Source organism: Harpia harpyja, chromosome Z (assembly GCF_026419915.1).
Source record: "Harpia harpyja isolate bHarHar1 chromosome Z, bHarHar1 primary haplotype, whole genome shotgun sequence".
NCBI classification, from domain to species: Eukaryota; Metazoa; Chordata; class Aves; order Accipitriformes; family Accipitridae; genus Harpia; species Harpia harpyja.
This window is the reverse complement of record NC_068969.1, coordinates 92,275,746-92,296,905: the sequence shown is the minus strand read 5'-3', so window position 1 is coordinate 92,296,905 and position 21,160 is coordinate 92,275,746. Positions and strand designations below refer to the sequence as shown.

The window sequence follows — 21,160 nt, the reverse complement described above, 5'->3', positions numbered from 1 at the left end:
CTGATCCCACATGAGACCTAAATGCAGCAACGTAGTCTTTGTAGGAAATCTTTATAACTTAATTTAAATAATTGCCTTGGCAACTCAACTGTTTGGGTAGCAGGTGGGCTAAACCTCTAAGTTCAGTGTTTGGACTTGTGTCTGGGATAATTTTAAGTATCCTATTTCATTTTGGAAATGGTAGGAATCTTTGGAGCATGTCTACCTAAGCAGGGAGGGGAGAGTCTACTTCAGAATGAATTTAGGCTTGTTAACATATAAAGGAAACCAGCATGCATTTTTTTGTAGCTGTTGGTACTCCAGACATGTTCTTGTATGTTAATACTTGTCTAAAAGGGGTAAGCTGCTGAGGGGCACAGAGCAGGGGTAGGTATGTGTGAAATATTTAGGAAGGATATAAATTGTATTAATTTTTTTTAATGAGTGTTTGTGAGATAGAGCACATTTCAGCTGCACCAGGATTTCTTACGATGTAGGCACAGATAGTTGCTACAGCTACTCTTTGTTGTGGTTATTTTTGGTATCTGGTTTTCTGCCCCCATAGATTATAGCAAGTATAAAGCACTCACATTGCTTTACATAGCATTCTGCTCTGGAATTAATAGTCTATTCTGTGCATGTTTCTTCGAAGAGGTCTGAGAGAGTTACAGTCAGCGATGGGGGGGAGTTAAGAAGGAATATTTCTAAATGGTAGGAGGATACTGATGACATAAAGTCAAGTGAGGAATGAGACACTGACAAGGGACTCTTGCTTTTAAAAACAATTAACTTGATAAATATCTCAATGAGAACAGGGTAGAGAAACAGTGTGAAAAGGCAGACTAAATCTTTGTGTATCCTGACAGACTGGATTTTTATGTTCAGCAAAATCACTTTTCAAGATCTTGCTCAGTTTTGACTTTCTTCCACAGTTTAGGCAAGTCTGCTGAATGTAAGATTACAATATTTGGTTTTTAGATTTCAAAATGAGTTAATCTAGATCGTTTGGAATTGTATTTTATTACAAAATTATAAGGGGGGGAAGACACCTCTGCAGTAAGTGCATTTTATATAATAATATCAAGTATATCAGACCTGTGTGTCCATTAAAATAATAGAAATCTGCACAGTTTAAAATTGTCATCCATATTTCATTATGAGGAGATATATAAGTCTGTGTGTGTATGTATATGTAAAATGAGTGTGTGTTGGATACACACACACACACACACACACAGTCGTGCTCTTTTCCATTCTGCATCTTTAATATGTACAGTAGGTCCAGAAGCCTTTTAAACCTTTTTGAGTGGTAAACTTCAGGCATCCAAACAGGAGAATGCAACTGAGATGTGACCGACCTACTTCTAAAGGGAGCTGCCCTGTGTGTGAGTGTGCATGTGTTGTGTGTGCTTGTGTGTAAGAGCTACGTGCTGCAGCATATCAGCCTTTTGTCATCCTGCCAGGTTTGGACTGTACCATGCTGCAAAGTCAGGAAAATGAGCCACGAACACGGCAAGGAGAGCCCACTCGCTCCTTTTGTTTGCAATATCAGGTTTATATTGCAATTCTGCTAAATGTAGATTCTTTCCGAAACTGAAATTGTTTTAAGATTAATGTAGAACAAAATGATGAAACAGGAGTGGTCTGGTGACATTATTTTGACATGATTGGCTGAGGATTATGATGTAATAGGTTACAGTGCAGCCCCTTATAGGTTTTAAAATGAATTCCAAGACACCATTACAAAGAGAGCCTGACTCTTTTCTTGTGTCTGAGCTTACTCAGTGAAACTCATACAAATGTACAATACTGTTTGGAATATGGAAGAACTGGATATAGAATATCCTAAGACAGATATAAATTGTGGCACAGACTTGATGTTTTACATAGAAATGGATCCACCAGGTAAAACTGCAGTCTTATTATGGAAGACTTAATTCATTTTGGTCTTTACAATAGCTGCTGAAAAATTCTTAGTGGATATTTAGGATTTCTTTACTTTGACATTGATACAAATTGTTGTTCTTTTTCCTTTCTTTCATAAATTAGAATTAAATTGTGGTTTAGTGCATGGTTATAGTAATTAGAATCTTAACCTGTAGAAATACCTGTCTGCTTACTTAACTGAATTTTTACTGAATTTACCTGTTTTTTTATTTTATTCTGTCAGATGTCATTCTAGTTCTACTATTATATCAAAAATTTTGTATTTCTTTTGTTATTATTTTTGCTGTCTCTGTTCCACACTGTGACTAAAAGGAGATGCTATAGTAACACTTTTCTTGCCTGAAACAGTGATTGCAAATCATTGTTTTGGATTGTTTGAGGAAAAAACAGATTTTAAAATCTAGCAATAGTAATTGAATACCTGATATCACATCATTTTTTCATATCATATAAAAATATTATGCTATTTTGATATTCATTGCGACTTTAAAACATTGTATTTTGTAGCCTATCATAATATATAGGACAGGGACATCCGTAAGGAATGATGTAGTTACTGGAGAACTAAATGAGCTGGGTGGATTTTTAATCCTGATTCCAATGTAGTCCCCCTTGCTAATAAGTCAGGAGTGCTGCAGTATCTTCTCCGGCACCCACTGGTATACATATACAGCTTTGACATTGAGAAAAGGGGGATGTGGTTTTTAATCAGTCTTGGCATTTGGAACACTATTTATTCTGTAGGATACTAAGATTAACACAAGGGATATTTGGGTCACAGATGGGTTTCTTAAAGTGTTTTTTTGGCAAATCATCACACAGAATGCTGAGGATCACAAAACCCCAATTCTTCTGCTTAAAATACACAGTATTGCTGTGGGTTTGCATCTCTTGTTACTCAGCTTCTAGGTGAGGAAGCAGCAATATTCTTCTAAGATCATGACATAGGAGAAAAAAAAAAGAAATTTTCTATGTTTTGTTATTTATATTCACCTGAAGATAGTGGAAGAAGATAAAAGCAAACTTCAGAATTTTTTTTTCTCAAATGCTTTCTTCACAGGGAGAGGAGATGAGTATGGTGTTAGATTTTGCTTAAAATATATTATTGCAAGAGTATTCTTTGAAATGTACATCTTTCTTGTTGAATTATATTGTTTTCAGTAAAATATCTTGATTCCTCTGATGTCTTTTAAAGACTGTTAGTGATGGAAAACTCTATTTTGTAACTTTTCTTTTTTTTTTCCTCATTCCTGTAATAATGTGTAATTTCAAGGAATATATGGTCAGGTTTCCAGTGAGTTATAATCAACTTTTTTTTTTTCCCTTTCATCTGTAGCACTGCCTCCTAAGCCACCGAAACCTAATACTGTAACTAACAACAGCATGAATAACAACATGTCATTACAAGATGCTGAATGGTACTGGGGAGATATCTCAAGGTAAATCAGCTCAAGACATGTATTTCTTATGTTTGGCTTTATGGCTATGCTATTCTGTGTGTATATATTATGCTTAAGTATAGAAAAATTACAGTTCTAAGAACCATTTTAGGATATTTTCCAACACAAACATATTACGGTTTTTTATTCCAAACATGACTAAAATATTACTGGCAGTCAGTTAGAATGTAGTATGTGAAATAATTGTTCTGTTACTTTAAGACAGCTATATGAAATGCTAGCATGAAAGGACAACACCAAGAAATAAGTATTTTCTTCCTGTCTTTCATCCAGAACCTCAACTGTAGGCGCAATAGTTAAGAAGCCAGACTAACAAGTACCATATATTAGCAACACTTTTAACTGTACTATATATAGGTACTTTAGACCGGCACTGGCTACTCCAATTGTGCAGGCTTGTATGAACAAGCAGAAAGACCTTTGCATAAATATAATTTTGTCCAGCGTGAGAGGACATAGAATATAATATTTTTATATTCCAGTTGTTCTCCAGCAATGTTAAATAAGCTATTAAATAACTGTATTTATTAATATGGAGATCAAGAAGGCTTCTAAAACCACTTATTTTAAAACAGAAGAATTTAGAGCACAGTAAGAGGATAAATGAGTGAGAAGTAGCTGAAATGATTGGTTACTTTTGCTTTCATTTTAGAGAAGAAGTAAACGAGAAGCTTCGAGACACTGCTGATGGTACCTTTTTGGTACGAGATGCTTCAACCAAAATGCATGGGGACTACACGCTTACACTAAGGTAAGATTAGTTACGCTAGGTTTGTAATACTTGACAGTAAAATGCAATACTGCATTTAAAATACAGTGTTCTTTAGGAAATAGTACTTGAAGTATGCCTAACTTTTCAACAAACTTTATTTGCAGGAAAGGAGGAAATAACAAATTAATCAAAATATTTCATCGAGATGGAAAATATGGCTTTTCTGACCCATTAACTTTCAACTCTGTGGTCGAGCTAATAAACCACTACCGGAATGAATCTCTAGCCCAGTATAATCCTAAACTGGATGTAAAATTACTGTATCCAGTATCTAAGTACCAGCAGGTAATTTGGTCTATTTTCTTTGTGTTTCACTTAAATAGAAATTACTGCAGACTGGGTAGTCATTTATCATGAAGAACTTCAGCTCTGTTAATATTAGAAAAAATAAAGTGGGTATAAAAATGGGTATTTTTTTTTAAAACCAACTCCACGGTTTGCATATAAATAATTAAAACTTTAAATACTGCAGATACCATATTAAGAAATAAGCTTACATTAATAAATATCCCACTCATTAAAGATGAAATATATCAGTATAAAGTCGAACACTTGCAATGCAAAATTGCTATTTGTCATTAACTTCTCATTTGCATATTATGCATGTAGCATATTATATATCCATATTGATGAAAGAGGAGTCACATTTACCATGAAACTATCTAGGCATTTTTAAGCACTTTTATCCTGAAAATCTGTGCAATATAATTGTTTCTTTATGGAATGTCTTTCCTGCTGCTCATCATTCCAGGATCAAGTTGTAAAAGAGGACAGCATTGAAGCAGTGGGAAAGAAATTACATGAATATAATACCCAGTTCCAAGAAAAAAGCCGAGAATATGACAGACTCTATGAAGACTACACAAGAACATCTCAGGTGAGCTAGATTTGAAACAAAAGGGAGAGTGGAAGACTTCTGTAGATTTAGAAGAATATTATTGTAAATTCATACTGCCATCTTCCTCCATCTTCCTCTCCTCCCTGCCACCACTGCTGTTGCCCAAAAGAGAAAACATACCTGATGTGCTTGCTCCATATAGTAGAATTGCTTACTCACATTTGAACAGTCACCACCTGTAACCCAACCCACCCTGTGCCAAAGTCTGACACCTGCATCCAAAGCCAGCACAGAACTATCGTGATTTAGCAATACTTCTGCATACTGACCTCATCAAGCCGAGTTACGGCTTTCAAGGCACATTTGCAGGGAAGCGCTGTATTTTGTTACTAGTTTTTGAAGGGTCTGGTTTCATCTATGCAGGGTAGAGAGATGGCATGTGTAGGTAAAGTGCAGGAACAAAAAGATGCTTCTGTCCTTTCAACTTAATCAGTTATTAGCCAAGTCTTGAAGTGCCAGTGAATTAGTGCAGTTTTACAGACCCAGAATCAAGACTGCTTCTTAAAATGAGCAGGAAATATGGCTGAAAATAATTGAAGAAAGTCAAAGAAGTGCAGGCAAACTTAAAAGGCAATGACTTAAAAGACTTGGCTATCGACTACCTATGTAGGGGCAGGAGGATGGACTAGATGACCTCTTGAGACCTGTCCAGGCCAGTATCTCACACTTTCATTTCAGAAAGTCAGATGTGCCTCTTAAGGACATTAGTTGATACAAAGGGCAAAGTGCATTGCCATAAGGCTCTAATGGTCACAAATAAAATTTACTTACACCAAACAAAGATTGTAGCTAGCTCTTTCTCTAGCAATTTTTCTTTCTTGGAAAACCTCAGCATGGAAAGCCTCATCACGGTAGCCTTTTGCACAGGGCTGTTCTCTCTGTGTTATAAGGCTCTGCAGACAGAATGCGTTCTGGTAAAGGAATATTGAAGTCTTCTTTTACAATATACTGAAGTGTTTCTGTGATACAACCAATAAGTCATCCCCTCTGTCTGATAACAACTGTAATAACAATTATTTTATTTTCAGGAAATTCAAATGAAAAGAACAGCTATTGAAGCATTTAATGAAACAATAAAAATATTTGAAGAGCAGTGCCAGACACAAGAAAGATACAGTAAGGAATACATTGAAAAATTTAAACGGGAAGGAAATGAAAAAGAAATACAAAGGTCAGTATTTGTATTTGCATTTCAAATTGTATTATTTTGAAAGAAGAAACAATGCCAAGTATAGATCTGCCTAAAACTAAAGCAAGATGGCAAGTTTAAAGTTGTTCAGTTGTAAGCAAAAAAGACTCAAATGGGGTAGATGTGAACTTGCAAAATGTATAGCTACATCTAGAGAAATAATCTGTTCTCTTAAGTGTCTACACTGCTAAATAGCAAATTAGAAAATCATGAATAACACATCATCAGAGTGTAACCTACCACATTATTCCATTCAGAATTATGCACAACTATGAAAAACTGAAGTCTCGAATAAGTGAAATTGTGGACAGCAGGCGTAGATTAGAAGAGGATTTAAAGAAGCAAGCAGCTGAGTATAGAGAGATAGACAAGCGTATGAACAGCATTAAGCCAGACCTCATACAGCTGAGGAAGACAAGAGATCAGTACTTGATGTGAGTATCATTATGAATTAACAAAAAAATTTTTAAGGTTTTTTTTCTATTGGTATCCAGCTTCTGTGACTAAACATTAATTTTATTTGCATTTATTGTCCAGGTGGCTGACTCAAAAAGGTGTTCGGCAAAAGAAGCTAAATGAATGGCTTGGAAATGAAAATACAGAAGAGTGAGTATTAAAAGATTTAAATATTTCTGGTATTTCAAATCATCTTACACAAAAGTGAGATAAAGCATATTTAATTCCTGGACCACACAGAGGAAATACCAAGCCTAGGTCTCCAGTAACAATGCACACTGTTAACACATGGCAGCCTACATAATGCAAGTATTAGAAAGGACTCTGTCTCACCCCCTACGCTCCATTAAGTGCATAATCAAGTTACTATAGCAAAGCACCAGAATATAACCTATGTCTTTATTCTTACCAGCAAAATGAAGATCATAAGGTGTTAGTATCTTATAGAGATGCCATATGGATGGATAAATTGTTCATAAGGTCTCTTAGGCAAGGACAGGCTTCTTCCAAATTTCAAATGTTGGTACCATGGTGCTATCTAGTATAGTGGCACCCACATCAGTATACCACATTGCTATTGGAGATGATAAAATTTTATATGCTGAAGAGTGGTCCTTCTCTGGTTCTGTGGTCTGTTTAATTTTTCTGGGAAGTGGCAGGCTAGTGTTCTGTTATTTCAAGCAATTCAGTTTACTCTAAGTTCTGAGAGGGGCTTGGCTAGTAAATACGTTTCACTTCATTCCTGGGAAAAAAGCAAAAAGCACCTGGGTGGTGTGAATGTAGACCAAATTTAAACAAAAGCAAGCCACAAAATAATATCAAAAGTGTAGTTAAGAGTGAAGAATGAACAAATAGAAAACCAAAGTTGTCTGAGTAATATATCAACATTTTCTGCCTTTGTAGTTTCTTGTGCATGCCTTTTATGCTGCCTGCCTGGCTGAACATACAGCAAAAGCAGCAGACTGACAATGACTGTTTAGTGGATCTATATTCTAGGCTTGCCCACATCTATTTTAATGCGGCTTGGTTTATTGAGTCTCATACTGTTATCCTGGAAATCATGCATCTCTGCTGTGGCTGCACTGGTAGAAGCAGGGGATAAAAATGGCATACACATTTTAAAACCATGTTGTTCACTAAGCCTTAGCACAGCTCAAAGATGGTATGATGGAGAATATGTGGGCACCTGTTTCCAGTAGTACTCCCATCACTTAAACAGTAGACAAAGAATAATGCCAGACCATGGTTTTAGCGTAGCATCAAAATAGTAAGTGAAACTGTTTAAAGAAAATCTTCCTTTTCTCTCACTCTGTGATTCTCCTTGCCACTGAGTCTGGTAAGTGCTCAGGTTTCTGCTGAAAAATTGAACTTTCAGAATATGACTTTTTTTCTAAAGCTGTAATGCAGAAAAAAACAATATAATGAGCAGCAGGAAAAATGTGAATTGCTTTCTCTAGGTGCTGGTTGAAGATAGAGCCATTGCTGAATGCATTTGAATATCATGTAGGACAAAGGAGTACGGTGGGATAAGGCACTAGAGAGACTGTCATCTGAAACAAAAGAAAGCTGCTTCTTTCTGAAAAATTGAGTTCTGTGTGAGATTGCTGACTTCTGTAGACTACTTTGAGAATCTTCAGAAAGAGAATGTGGATGAGTGAGAAGTCATGTTTTCTTAGACCAAGGAAAACTGATTAAAAACCTATTACAGAGAGAATAAATGCATTAGCCAAACACAGACTGATTGCAAGCTGAGCAGAAGAGGCAGGGCCCACTAGTGCAGGCTGCTGGGGGAGTGGGGAGCTCTGGAACTGCAGAATCTCAAAGTGGTGTCCACACAGCTGATCCAGAGACATCTTCTTTCATGGTGGGCTTTAGCTCAGAGGGTTCTCTGTAACTCTGAATCAGCTTTATAGTTGGTGGCTGTTTTGATAGAGAAAGCCCTATATTATATGCTCTTCTCATAATATGGTTATAGGGAGATAGAAGGCACTCTACTATTCCACCCTTTCCACAGAGCCATCTCCCCTATAAATAAATAACCTGTCTACCTGTACAACTGTTCATAGCTTTCCTAAGCAGCAGCTGTAGTTGATACATTGCATGATTTTTCACTGCTGACCAAGTGTTCTGATCTTTGGAAATGAAGCCGACTCAGAGGGTATTGATTTCATTGGGCTTGCCATTTACCGAAACAGTGAGCAATGGTAGAAGTACTGAAGTGCTCACAGCAGATTCTGAAAGATAGCACAGCATCCTTTTATATCCTTCTTCAGATTTACATGAGTGTTTTTAAAAGAAACAAGAACCAGAACTTTAATTTTATTTTTATTCAGTGGTTTGAATGGTGCAGTATTACATGGTTTACAATCCCCAGTTTTACCAGGGAGGCATCCTACTAACCACTGACTTACTTGTTTTTAAGTAATGTGAAATGGGGACTACTTAATTCATGAATTTTGCTCTGCTATGTGTTTCACAAACACATTTTGTCCTATTTCAACAGCCAATACTCTATGGTGGAAGATGATGAGGACTTGCCCCACCATGATGAAAGAACGTGGAATGTGGGAAATATCAACAGAAGCCAAGCTGAAAATCTGCTGCGGGGAAAGCGAGATGGAACATTCCTTGTTCGAGAGAGCAGCAAACAAGGCTGCTATGCCTGCTCTGTTGTGTATGTACCCTAATTTGTGAATGATGTAACCAACATTTGAGGGACCTACCTTGAGCCAGGGGCAGCAAGACATTTGCATATGCATGGATCCCATTGGACCTTAGGAGCAGAACAAGAAGTCCTGAGGCCATCCTTATTGCTGCTCCATTTCCTACACAGCTCAAACCTTTGCCACTCCCACAGATGAGCCTCACACGGATGCACTCCTTTCTGTGCAGCTGCTACATCCTGCCTATCTCCTGCCTCCCTAAGCTGGGAATTTGGGTTTAACCTAGGCTTTTACCATTATCCCACCACAGAAGACATGAATTCTATGTAGTGACTAGCATCTTGAGATTTATTGCCAGTACCTTATTTTCTAGCTTAACTTTACTGTACTGACAAACTAAAAACTGGTTGTTTTTTTTCTTCTTTAGGGTGGATGGAGAAGTAAAGCACTGTGTGATAAACAAAACACCTACTGGGTATGGATTTGCAGAGCCATATAACTTGTACAACTCGCTCAAAGAACTGGTGCTACATTATCAACACACATCACTTGTGCAGCACAATGACTCTCTCAATGTCACGCTAGCCTACCCGGTATATGCACAGCAGAGGCGATGAAGATCTTAATACTCTGGGTTGTTTGGTTTTTTTCTAAAGGAAAGATTTGACAACATTGAGGCCTCTGGAGAGAAAAGGCTCCTTTCAGCCTTACTCAAGAATTTGAGCTGCAGTATCAAAGCTATCTGTCTTCAGATGGGACTAGAGCTTTCCTTTACAACTGCAGTGGCAGAGATTACAGTATTAAGCTGTGAACGTATGTTTCTAATCTGAAGTGCTTTTTTTTTTTTAAATTGAGAAAAGAAAAACACAAGAGAAAGAAATCCGAACCTGATCTCCCTGCAGGGACATAGAGGCCTTTAACCATGGTGCTTGTTTACGACCACTTCTCAAGCTTTACCAGCTAGAACATTGGATTCTCCAGACACAAGGTATAAGATGTCTTTGTCATTTGGTTATTGGAATTTCGTGGTCACAACCTGGCTTGGATTTGGTGTTGCTGCACTCAGTGGATCCAGACACACAGCATTGTGGATTTTTTGGTTTCTGGTGAATGATATGTAGCAGAATGGCACTTTCATTTCTAAGGGACACTTTAAAAGGACTTCAGTTACAGTATGTTGTTCAGAGAAATTGTAATAGCAAAGTGCCAGGAAGTGTTTTGTTTAGACGTTTAAAAATCCTGTTTTAAGAATATATTTAAGACTGAAGAAAACAGGACTTTCAAAGGCATACAGTATATAATAATGTACATAGTATTGGATGACTAACTATCATTGATGGAAACTATCAATACCAAACTGCTTCTCTTTTCCCTTTTCTGTTTGCTGAAAGCTGAATTCTTAGACCATGCTATGCAATACTGAATTTTCTTTAGGCTGTAGTCTTCTCTCAAGCATATCTACAGGTTAAGCTTGTTTTTCTTTCTTGTTTCCTTGTCTTCTTTTTTCTTTCTTTCTTTTGCCTGAGAATATTTTTTCTGATTATTATTTTTTGTTATTCATTTTGTTGTTTGTGGTTTTTTTTAAAATGTACAGGAAGTCAGCAAGAGTTGGCTTCACAATTAAAACTATGAAATATTTTACAATTTTCTTTCTATAGAATATTGAGCTACTAGCTCAAAATTTTAAAAGTTCGTAATTTTTTTTTGACTAAATATTTTGTTGGGCAGTGCCTGATAAGCTTCAAAGCTGCTTTATTCAATTAAAAATATATGGACATTACAAAATATCACTGAGTCCAACAATATTGTTTCAGAGATATCTTTAGAATACGGTACCACACAATGTTTGCTTCTTGAAGCATTTTGAACTTCTATCATGATTGTCTTTGGATTTGGAAGACAAAAAATTGTGTATCCTTCTCTGATAGTGATTGCAGAAAAACCGGGAAATTTGGCTACTGCCGTAGATAGTTTGGATCTCAGAATGAATCCATTCTTCATAGTAAATAAATGACTTATTGACCTACAGTGGCAGAATTTTTGTCAGCATGTAAAAGTATTTTCATTTCATATGAAGGAAGTTTCTCTAATCTGTTGCCTAGGTTTGTTTTTTGGAGTAGTATTGGGGAAAAAAAGCTCCTACCTTTACTGAGAACGTTTGGATACAACATAGAGCTAATTAAGACTGCAAAATGTCTGTTTTGAAAATGATTAGGCTATCATATTTAACATTTTGGATTTATTTTCATAAGTTTGTAGACTGAGGCAATATCAAAGTGAACACTTCTATAATTTCAGGCACCAGAGACTTAAAGAATTATGGTTTAGTTAAAGGAAACAAACACATGAATCCCATTAAAGCAAACTTATTAAGAATACTGGGACAATTCACTGTGGGTGGTTTGCAATGGTTATTTATTGTCCTTACCACTGAGGAAATTCATACATTGCAAACTGATAAAGTAATGAAGTTCACAGACATCTTGGAAAAGTTTTGACTAAGTGAACATATGAATTTATTCTTCCCCCAAGCTGCAAAGGCAAGACCCATTACTATTAAAGAGAGCTGCACACACAATCAAAAGAGTAAGACCCATGGAGCTCTCTCATAATAGCTCTGTTTTAGAGATACATGTGTTTTAATTCAAAGTATGCAGTGCTTATTAAGCTATTGGAAATAATAAGAAATTTGCCAGTCTCCAGCAGTTTTTATATTATCTTTTAATTTTTACATTATTCCTTCATTTCTGAGGCTGTAAGGTGTTTGATTTTATTTTGATTTTGTGCTTTTTTTTTGGTGGGTTGTCTTTGGTTTCCTATAGATGTATTTTCTTAGTAGAATTTATATCAGGAAACAAGGTTTAACCAACATTAGTGTTTCAAGATAGTCACCACTTATAAAATTACTCTGAATGCTTTTTCTGAAGAGAAGTTTAGTCTTCATCCCTTCTCTTCCTCATTCCACACTCTTTTCAGGCCTGTAGGACCATGTAAATTTGGTTTACTAATAACTGGTTTTTACTATGAAAGCACCAACAACTACGCTAGCATGCCAGTTATACTACTGTGCTTGAAGTTACAAATTAGTTCAATATACAACAATTTAACACTTGTAGCAATTCAAGATATTCTTTGGACATATATTAATTTTTGAATGTTAAGTATTTTAAGAGTAAAATTGTATTTTTTTCTCTATAAGCAAAATATATGTAATCTGAATTGATGTTTCACGTAGCATTTGTCAAGAAGTTTTATTGTAGTTAAGGCATTTGGATCTAATTTTCCTCATATTAATAAAACCTCTGCTATGTTAGTGGGCCATATCCTTAGTATGCCCAGCCTAGGATGGAGTATCATTTGTTCCTGTCATGCTGTACAACTTCTCTTCATCTGTGGCTGTAGCAGAGGAAAAAAAATAGTGTGTGTGCAAATTTGACACTTGCTTTTCTTGCACAAGCAACAATGAGAAATAAGCACTATATTGTAACGATTAGTGCTTATGGCTTCTTAAGGGGATATTCTGCCTACACAGGGTCTGTGCAATCTGCAAGGATCACTTACGCCCTCAAATTGGCATGAGTGGGTTTTCACTGGTACTTATGTATTGTGTGGCCTCTGCATTTCCCTCCCTCCTTAATGCACAGAGCTAAGTCCTGCCAAAGGCCCTATTCACTGCAGAGTTGTTTGTCCTTAATGTACCATATTGTTCACTCCAGTTTTGATTTGATCTCAAACAGACTAATATACACAGAAAAAAAGCACGTGGATATAACTGAAGAAACACGGTGCTTTTCTGTATTTCTATTGGCATGTAGTTTTTCCATCTAATATAATTCAAGGGTGGGATTTGTTTTGTTACGTTTCTTTGGTTTGGGGAAATTTTATTTTACTTTAAATCCCTGAGTTACGCTGCACTGCAGCAGCACTTTCCCAAGGCCTTTGAAAGGTACAAGACGTAACACAGAGAACCAAAACCCACAAGCAAAATTAGGAGTTTCTGATTTCCTTAAGTTGAAATTTGAATTTGCAGATTTGGGGATATGTATCTGTGCACATGCGTGCACACTTGCTGTGTTTATGTATGAATAGATCCCAGTTTAGGTGCATTTTCACCAAACATGATCATTTTGCTGAATTCAGTAAGTGATATCATTAACTTTGTTTAAAGACACACACACATGCACACTAGACCTTTGTGGGTGCAGCATGTTTCCAAATACAGTTAGAAAACTGAGTTTCTGTGTTGTTGGATATTTTCTTAAAAAAAAAAAAAAAAAAAAAGCTTGTCTGTATGGTTCAGTTATCTAAGAAATCTTGTCAAGCAATCTGTAAAACCAAATCTTCACATTTTCTATTTGGTGTCAACTGTTCTGTAGTGAAGAAATGGCTTTGTCTTGTAATTGGCAATGAAATAATAATGCTTGGGAAAACATTCAGATGCTTCTAATGGGGAAAACCTCTGCCAATTTTCACACAGTGCTTTTGCTATGCATGGTATTAAGTTGGGAAAGTGAATCCTGATACTATTTTTTTTCAGGGTCACTTTAGAAATGGGCAGCTCAAAGCACAATGCCTCCCATGGGACAAGGTTCCAAAATGCAATTTTTTATGTAGAATCATGTTGTATTTACTGCAGTTGAAGACTAAACTGCACTGTGGGAGTTGGTAACGTTACATTGCACTTGTCCTAATGAGATTGCATTAGCTGCCCAAGATGCTGCTATTTTTTTTATTCTTGTTTTTAAAAATAAAGCTCTGTTCTGTTAAATGTCTTTAAAACATTAAGATTACTTTGTTTTAAAATGGTCTTTGAGGAGGTGGAGGGTAAAGTGGGTTGTAAATTGCCTTTACAAGGCAACAGTGAAAACATGCCTCCTTGAAATTTTGTTCAAGCTATAGAGTTGATGGAGCTGTGTCTTGTTTTTAAGTTGCTTTAAAAATTGTAATAAGTCTTCAAGCAAAATAAAAGTTGTTTTGAAACTGCATTTCAGTTGTTGAGGCTTCACTAAGGACCGAGATGTTTATTTACCAGCATCCTTGGCCAACTCTTCCTGTCTGTATGTGGCCTACTTTGAAAATGAGACCCAAATGCTCATATTATTAGAGGGAACCAGGGAGCAAATAATTTCAGCTGACTCACAGCCATCCTATGTATTGAACTGAATGGAGTAGTTGAGTAGCTCCAAAACAGTCTCGTGCCAAACAGTGCCAAAATGACAGTTCTGGTCATCTCATACTCCTGCAAAAACAGCACAACATTCATGATCTGTGATTTGCCTATTACACTCAGATGAAGTTCTGGTTCTTCTGAAATCAGTGTCCATTTTGTCACTGGTTTCCATGAAGCCAGCCTGTCAGCCTTCGTAGCTAGAAGTCATCTACCAGCTTCATGGCTGCATCTAATAGTGAAAACCAATGTGAGAATGAAGAAGAGGGATTAAGTAAGGAGGCGATTGGGCAAGACCAATTCTGAGCATTGTTTTCTTCCCCTCGTTATTGGTGTGTGGTATCTGACTTCTTTGAGCCCATGCATATCTTGCCCCAGGAGAGCTCCTCCAGAGAAGTCAGCCAGCCACTCTGGAAGCAGAAAGAGATTCCTATTCCCATTCTGTCCAAGGTTTCCATTCCAAAATCTGCCCACATTTTGCTCACACTAGTCACATAATACCCCCTGACTGAGGTACTCAGGTAGCACAGGCTTAAAATAATTTTTAATAATCACAACATTGTCACTGGCCCTTAGACATTCTTATAAAAAACTTAGATTAAAGGCTATTATATTGTTAGATGGCTTAATAGAAAGTGAGGCTAGATCTCCAGTGAACGTATAGGTTGCAGTTTTTCTCAGTGAGTAAGCTGATTCTTTTCAACAGACACCAAGTTTATCTTATTCCTGCTCCCTGAACCGATGTTAAGCAACACAAACACTTCTGCAGCCATAGAGCTAAACATCTGAAAATCAGGTTACCTAGGTCATAAATCACACATTGTCCATCACCAGCTATTGAGAGAAATTAAGACTGGCTGATCATAATCCGCAGAAATCTACAGACCTGCAGATTTCTTGCCTGTATCATATGTTGTATAGAAATCACTCTTGGCAGACTGGAAAAATAGTTTGCAAAAATGTCATTCTATTTTTGCTATCTGCAGACAAACACACCCCTACATTCTCTCTCTGCTTTCTTGCTAAGTCTTGATGGTCATTTCTCACAGGGAATATGAAAAACTGCTAAAATCTGTCTTTGTGCAGCTACAAGGGGGTGAGATATGTTTAAAGGCTTGGGAATGCTCGTCGTGGTGTTTTTTCTCCCCAAGGTGCTTGACTTGTGCAAAGTCGTGTGCGAGTAACTTCACACAAATCCCTTTGTCTGAGCTGCAAAGCCAAAAAGGAAGAGGAAACTTTAAAACTTCTCACTGCAGCCTTTTCTGGGCTTCACTGGTGGGACGGGTGGTGTCTCTTCGCCCCAGCCTCCAGCATCACACCCCACCCCAGCCCCCGGCACCCGGGCTTCCCTGCCACCCAGGGAGGGCCTTTCTTAAGCGAATAGACTGGGCCCACTGTAAATTATATGCCAGCGCTGATCAGCTGGCCAGGGTGGAAGGGTGGCTTCGTAAAGCAAACAGGCCACGCAGGGGGGGCAGGCAGGGCCCAGCTGGGTGCCTGTGGACGGCTCTGCATGGACAAACACAGGCACTCCCATGGCTGCAGGTGGGGGCAGCCAGGCACAAAATGGCAGGCTGTGGGACAGCCCTGCTGAGGCCCTGGGCTGCCTCTCACTGCCCATAATGGCCTCCCGCAGAGGCGGCCCTTCCTTACGCCACAGGGAAGAGCCCCTCTTGTTCGCACAGGGACCCTTTTGAGATGGTTATGTTTAGGATACACCTGACATTTTCCCCAGGGTCATGAAACCCCACAGGGGCCTGACACCCCACAGGGGCCCTCATTTAGAGGGTGGAAACTGAGGAAATGGCACACAGTGAGGTCCTGCCAGCATCCCTGGCTGGAAAGAAGGCTAAAAATAAGCGTTCTGAAAGTTCTGCTTTCCCTGCAGGACGGCATGTGGGGGAGCGGGGTCAGACATGCTTCCCGTCAGACGTGGGCTGTACAAAAGGCACTAGGCCTTTCCTATCGCCTCTGAAACAACAAAAAGCATGATCTGTGGGAGTGCTGCTGAGGACATGGTTCTGGTGGGGGGTTTTCTAATCCCTTTGAGGACTTATGTCCTCAAATACACAGACTACCAAAAATAGAAACTTTGTAGGGACCTTCTGAGTAAACAGACATCAGTAGATCAGCCGCTATTCAAACTTTGGATAATCTTTGCATGGACCAGCACTTTAACCTCTGAACAGCAATCGGATAACCAGAAACGTTCTGACAGTTCTTTGAAAAAGCAGGTTTTTATCCATGGCTGCGCCAGGCCATGTTTCCTGCCAGAACAGCAATGCAAGGACACCTCTTGTTGTACTGTTCTTTCCTCTATGAAAAAATTACCTTTGCATACTCAAAAAGGAGGCTTTTAGGCCACTGATTTAAATGTGCAAATATTGACAGAAGAAAAACTTAACAGGTATCACACAAAAGGATCTAAAACTTGCCATCCTCAGGTCTTTGAACAAACAGGACATGAATGTAGTTAATCCAGATAATGATTTCACTGTTGTGTGCCTGGTATTCCTAACTTGTTAGAAGACTGTAGCCCGAGAAGAAGGAAAATTAATTCATACCTGAGAGCATTTCTTCCTCTATAAATGTTTGTTTCCTACATGGTTACTTTATTTTTCCGCACATCTTATGCTTGGTGTAAAACAATGTTCTGTGAAGGGTGCTGGATTACTCCTTTTCATTTTTTTTAGTGTTGCTACTACCAGAACTAATTCAGCAGATTTGTCCACAGGATATTAGGTGAAACAGACACATCAAGAGTCAACATTTGGTGACCTTCCTGCAGGGAATCGTGTGGCTGGTTTGTGTGACAAGGTGATCCATCACACCTGCCTGGCCAGCACCCATGGCGGTGCTTCATACTGATGCTGCCTTTCACGTGCCCTCAGGCCTATCACTGCACTCAGGGCAATGACGTGTAAGCTTTACCTATCTAAAAGGTGGGAACAGCAACTCTTGGCAGCTTGTATGTTGTGAGGCTGAATGGGAGTAGAGACCTGAAAGAGCATGAAGTGGAAATACAAAAGGAATGCAAATCCAGCAGCTGTCAGAGCTGGAGCCAGCCATGCCATACCAGGGGGCAGAGGTGAAGGGAACAGCCTCGCACCTCTCACCACACTCTCTGGGCAGGGACACAGACTGCACTGTGCTGGGGCTCCAGGCGCCTTCCACCTTCCCTGTGAAACCCATGCAGGATTATTATTCTGTTGGGTAAAGGCTGCCACTTAAAAAGCAGCGGCTCTTCATATGCTCATGCAATTTGCAGCTCTTCCCTGTTTCAGAAAGATAGTGAGGTTGAACATTTTGAGGTGGGATTCATCTCATCTAATTTTAAGCACCTAAAAGAAAGGCTTGTCGTCAAAGCCATCTGGCAAAGCTCTCTTCACAGAGAGAGCCAGGCAATTCCCCAGGGTGATTCACCCCACCTACCTCAGGCACTATTCTTAGGATGTGGTGAATCAGCGCTGGAATCACTCCATCGACTGAAGGGGGAGCCCAGGCAAATGGCTTACGCTAGATATGCAACTTTAAGGTGGCTAAGGTCAGATGAACTCAGTCTCTTCCCTGCTGATAGGCAGTTCAGTTTTAATCTTTCCAGTACCAGCTGCAATATCTTCTGCTCTTAGGCATAATGATAAGGGACAATTAATTTGGGGCTGGAAGTTCAGCTGGTTTATAGAATTTGGGTCTTTCATAATAATTGTGAAGGTGGCAGACACATTCAAAAGGATGCTGGGCCATATCCTCCTTGGAGCTGTAATGCTGGACTCCAAGCAGAGGAATGCAGATAAGCAGGAATGCCAGGATACTGACGGTTTCTCTGCCTGCTCCAGGGCAAACCCTGGCACTGTCTCAGGCCTGGCTTATCAGTGCCTTCCAATGGCCTGTCTATGTGAAAGCTGTAGACCTGTCTTTTGGGAGATAATTTGGTCTCTTGCCAGCCATGTGGTCAGCTGAAAAGACATGTATGAAGAAGACGCTGCTGGTTTTTCCAAGTGAGATCAGTTTGTTAGTCACCACATCTGTATTTCCTTTCTTATCCAGAGGAAACTTAGGGAACTTGACTTTCTTTCCTTCCAGTTGATCCATAGCCAAGAACACTGGGTGGGGTATTGTGACAATAAAGCTGAGATAGGAAGGACTTCAGTCAAATTACCTCGCAGTCCCACTGCGCTCTACCTCAGGGCAGGACAGCTGTATGAAATTCCCATGCATCTACTACATAGAAAATTCAAGAAGGTGGCAGGCCCCACGATATTTTTGGGGTACAGGAGTATATGCATACCTGCCCCAGTTAAACCAAACCTTTCAGTGGAGAATGCTCTGCTGAGAAGGGTCTGCAGACTGCATGGGGAGTTTCCTTGTCCAGTGAAATGGAAGATCTGGCCTTGCATAGCCTCAGTGGCTAGAGCAGATGCAGTGACAGGTCTAAGCAGGAGCAACATTTTGGGGAGAAGCTTCAGGATACTTGAAATGAAAGAAGAGAAGCTGTTATGCAAACAGCTGTTCTACTGATAACAGGCAATGTAAACAAGAAAGGCATGTACTGTCAAGCAACCCATGAGCACCAGGAGTCCTCAGGATATGAGTAAGATCCTCAGAATGGATTCACAGCATTGCACCTCTTTATGGTAGGCACTGTAGGTTTCTGAACAAAAGAACAATGCTCCTAGGTGAAGACAGACTGACCTAGCAGGTGAATAAATGTGCACAACCACCCTTCTGCAGGGCTGTGAGTATTTCAGAGGGGATGAGAGGACAAACTGATTAAGAAAAAAAGGCCAAATAGTGTAAAAATACACACACTTAAATGATGTTGATGTTTTGAAATGTCTTGATCTTCATTACCAATAACAGTGTTACTAAAACTGAAATCTTGTCATGGTCTGTCCATTTCCCACTGTAATCTTGGCAGGCACAGACAAGCCAGGTCTCGTCCATAGTTCTCCAGTGGATAAAATGCCTCTTATCTGGCTGGGCCACATGGGCTTCCAGCATGGTACAGCCAGAGGCTGGACCCAAGTTGTCTTCCGTTAGCACAAGTCACTTGGGTGCGTGTGCACTCTTCTGGCCAGTTGTGTGTGACAGCTCCTGGGTAATGCTGGCTCAAAACAGCCATTTTCAGAGGACGGGAGCAGCAGGGAAGGGAAAAGGATGGCTACTAAAGTCTCTGTAAGAAATTTTTTTCACAAGAATCTTCCTTTTGGTGTCACATAGAGAAGAGCACATCCTCTTAAGGTGGTTCAAGAAAGCTCCTTTTATGGGGAAGGTAGTTAGCTGTGGCAATTAAATGAACAGGTTTCCCTCCCTTATTTTCAGAACATTTATAGCAATGTGAATGCACGTGCTCCCTCAGCATGTCTATGCTGCAGACACTGTGACTACAATACCTGCAGGCACACCTGGGCTCACCTGACATTTCTTAGCTGAATAAAACCAGTAACATGGCCTCGGCTCTGAAGACAAGCTGACTAATTGAGAATGTATTCAGCTTCTTAGCTAGGCTGTGTCAATGAATAGTCTTCATTTCAAAATGCCACACTACCCCCATTTTTTAAATTCATTTATCCCTTGAAAATGATATAAAATTGGTGAAAAGCATCTTGAGAAGCCTGAGAAATCCATGTCAATGCCTCAGTAAACAAGTAACCCCGCTGCATGAGTGAAACAGACTGCTATAGGAGTTTTCCAGAAAAGACACTCTGGAGTTCAGAAAGTGAGTCTAACACAGCTCCATCACTGCATCCCATCCTTATTGTACATATCTATGATTTCTAGATCAGATTTGCTGGATTCACCTCCAGTCAAAAAACAAAGACCTTTTGGCTGTCCTCAAATCTTAGTATTCCAGCCACTGACAGGGGAACCAGCTGAAGCAGGCCAAAGTTGCTCCCACCCACACACCTGGGTTGTTTTCTGTGGCAATGGGGCTGCGAGAGAAGGTGGTAGCTAGCTTATGCCCTGATATGAAATCAGAATGCACCTGAGGAACATGCCTAACAGCAGAAGCTCAAAGAAAGTGCTTCCATATCTGGTAATGCATATGTAGGCCTTGACAGATGCATGCCCAATTCAACATGTATGTTTTCTACTTTGAGCTGTCATCAAAGCTTTTTAGCTCACAAAAAGCATCAGCACAAGTTAGGCAGCTGGTTTCTTCTGATTTTTTTTTTTTTTTAATGTCAGCTCTACTCTGTACAGTCTTGAAGCTGAAATAGCTGACTGTATGCTCCCTACGAGAAAAATAATGGCTACCTGTGGATATCAGTGCCAGCAGATACTTCACATCTGAAGTCTCTCTATACTTTCACCTCTGTAGCTTCTGAAGCAAACCTGGCTCTGGAGCTTTGAGAACTGGCTCCCACTGTGAGAGAGGGACCATGAGACCTGTAAAAAAGCTTTTCTTCCAGTATTTTCCTGAGCTACCCATTTTCAGTGGATCAATTTCCTGAGACACCTACTTGAATGCAAGGGGAAGGGTCAAGGCAGAGAAATATGACAAGACTGTTAATGACTAGCTTTTCTATTCACATAGTCTTCTAAAACCCCAGATTAACTTATCTGTTTAATTGTGCTCTGCAGATCATTAAGGGCAAAATTTTCCAGCCCAACATCTTCATCAATTT

General features: G+C 39.2%; 1 protein-coding gene across 5 annotated transcripts in view; it reads left to right on the top strand.

Annotated features, from left to right (window-relative positions):
* PIK3R1 (phosphoinositide-3-kinase regulatory subunit 1) overlaps window positions 1-14,349 on the top strand; it is a 60,611-nt gene extending 46,262 nt beyond the window's left edge. For 4 of the 5 annotated variants that reach the window (XM_052775761.1, XM_052775760.1, XM_052775762.1 and 1 more), the window contains 9 exons: window positions 3,263-3,365; window positions 4,039-4,137; window positions 4,263-4,443; window positions 4,910-5,035; window positions 6,085-6,227; window positions 6,503-6,679; window positions 6,783-6,851; window positions 9,205-9,375; window positions 9,792-14,349. In XM_052775761.1, the coding sequence (XP_052631721.1) occupies window positions 3,263-3,365; window positions 4,039-4,137; window positions 4,263-4,443; window positions 4,910-5,035; window positions 6,085-6,227; window positions 6,503-6,679; window positions 6,783-6,851; window positions 9,205-9,375; window positions 9,792-9,981 (1,259 nt within the window). In that variant the 3' untranslated portion in view covers window positions 9,982-14,349. Of the gene's footprint in view, window positions 1-1,695; window positions 1,885-3,262; window positions 3,366-4,038; window positions 4,138-4,262; window positions 4,444-4,909; window positions 5,036-6,084; window positions 6,228-6,502; window positions 6,680-6,782; window positions 6,852-9,204; window positions 9,376-9,791 lie in introns of those variants that run through there. The other variant, XM_052775763.1, reaches the window with a different exon arrangement.
* Window positions 14,350-21,160: the final 6,811 nt, after the last annotated feature.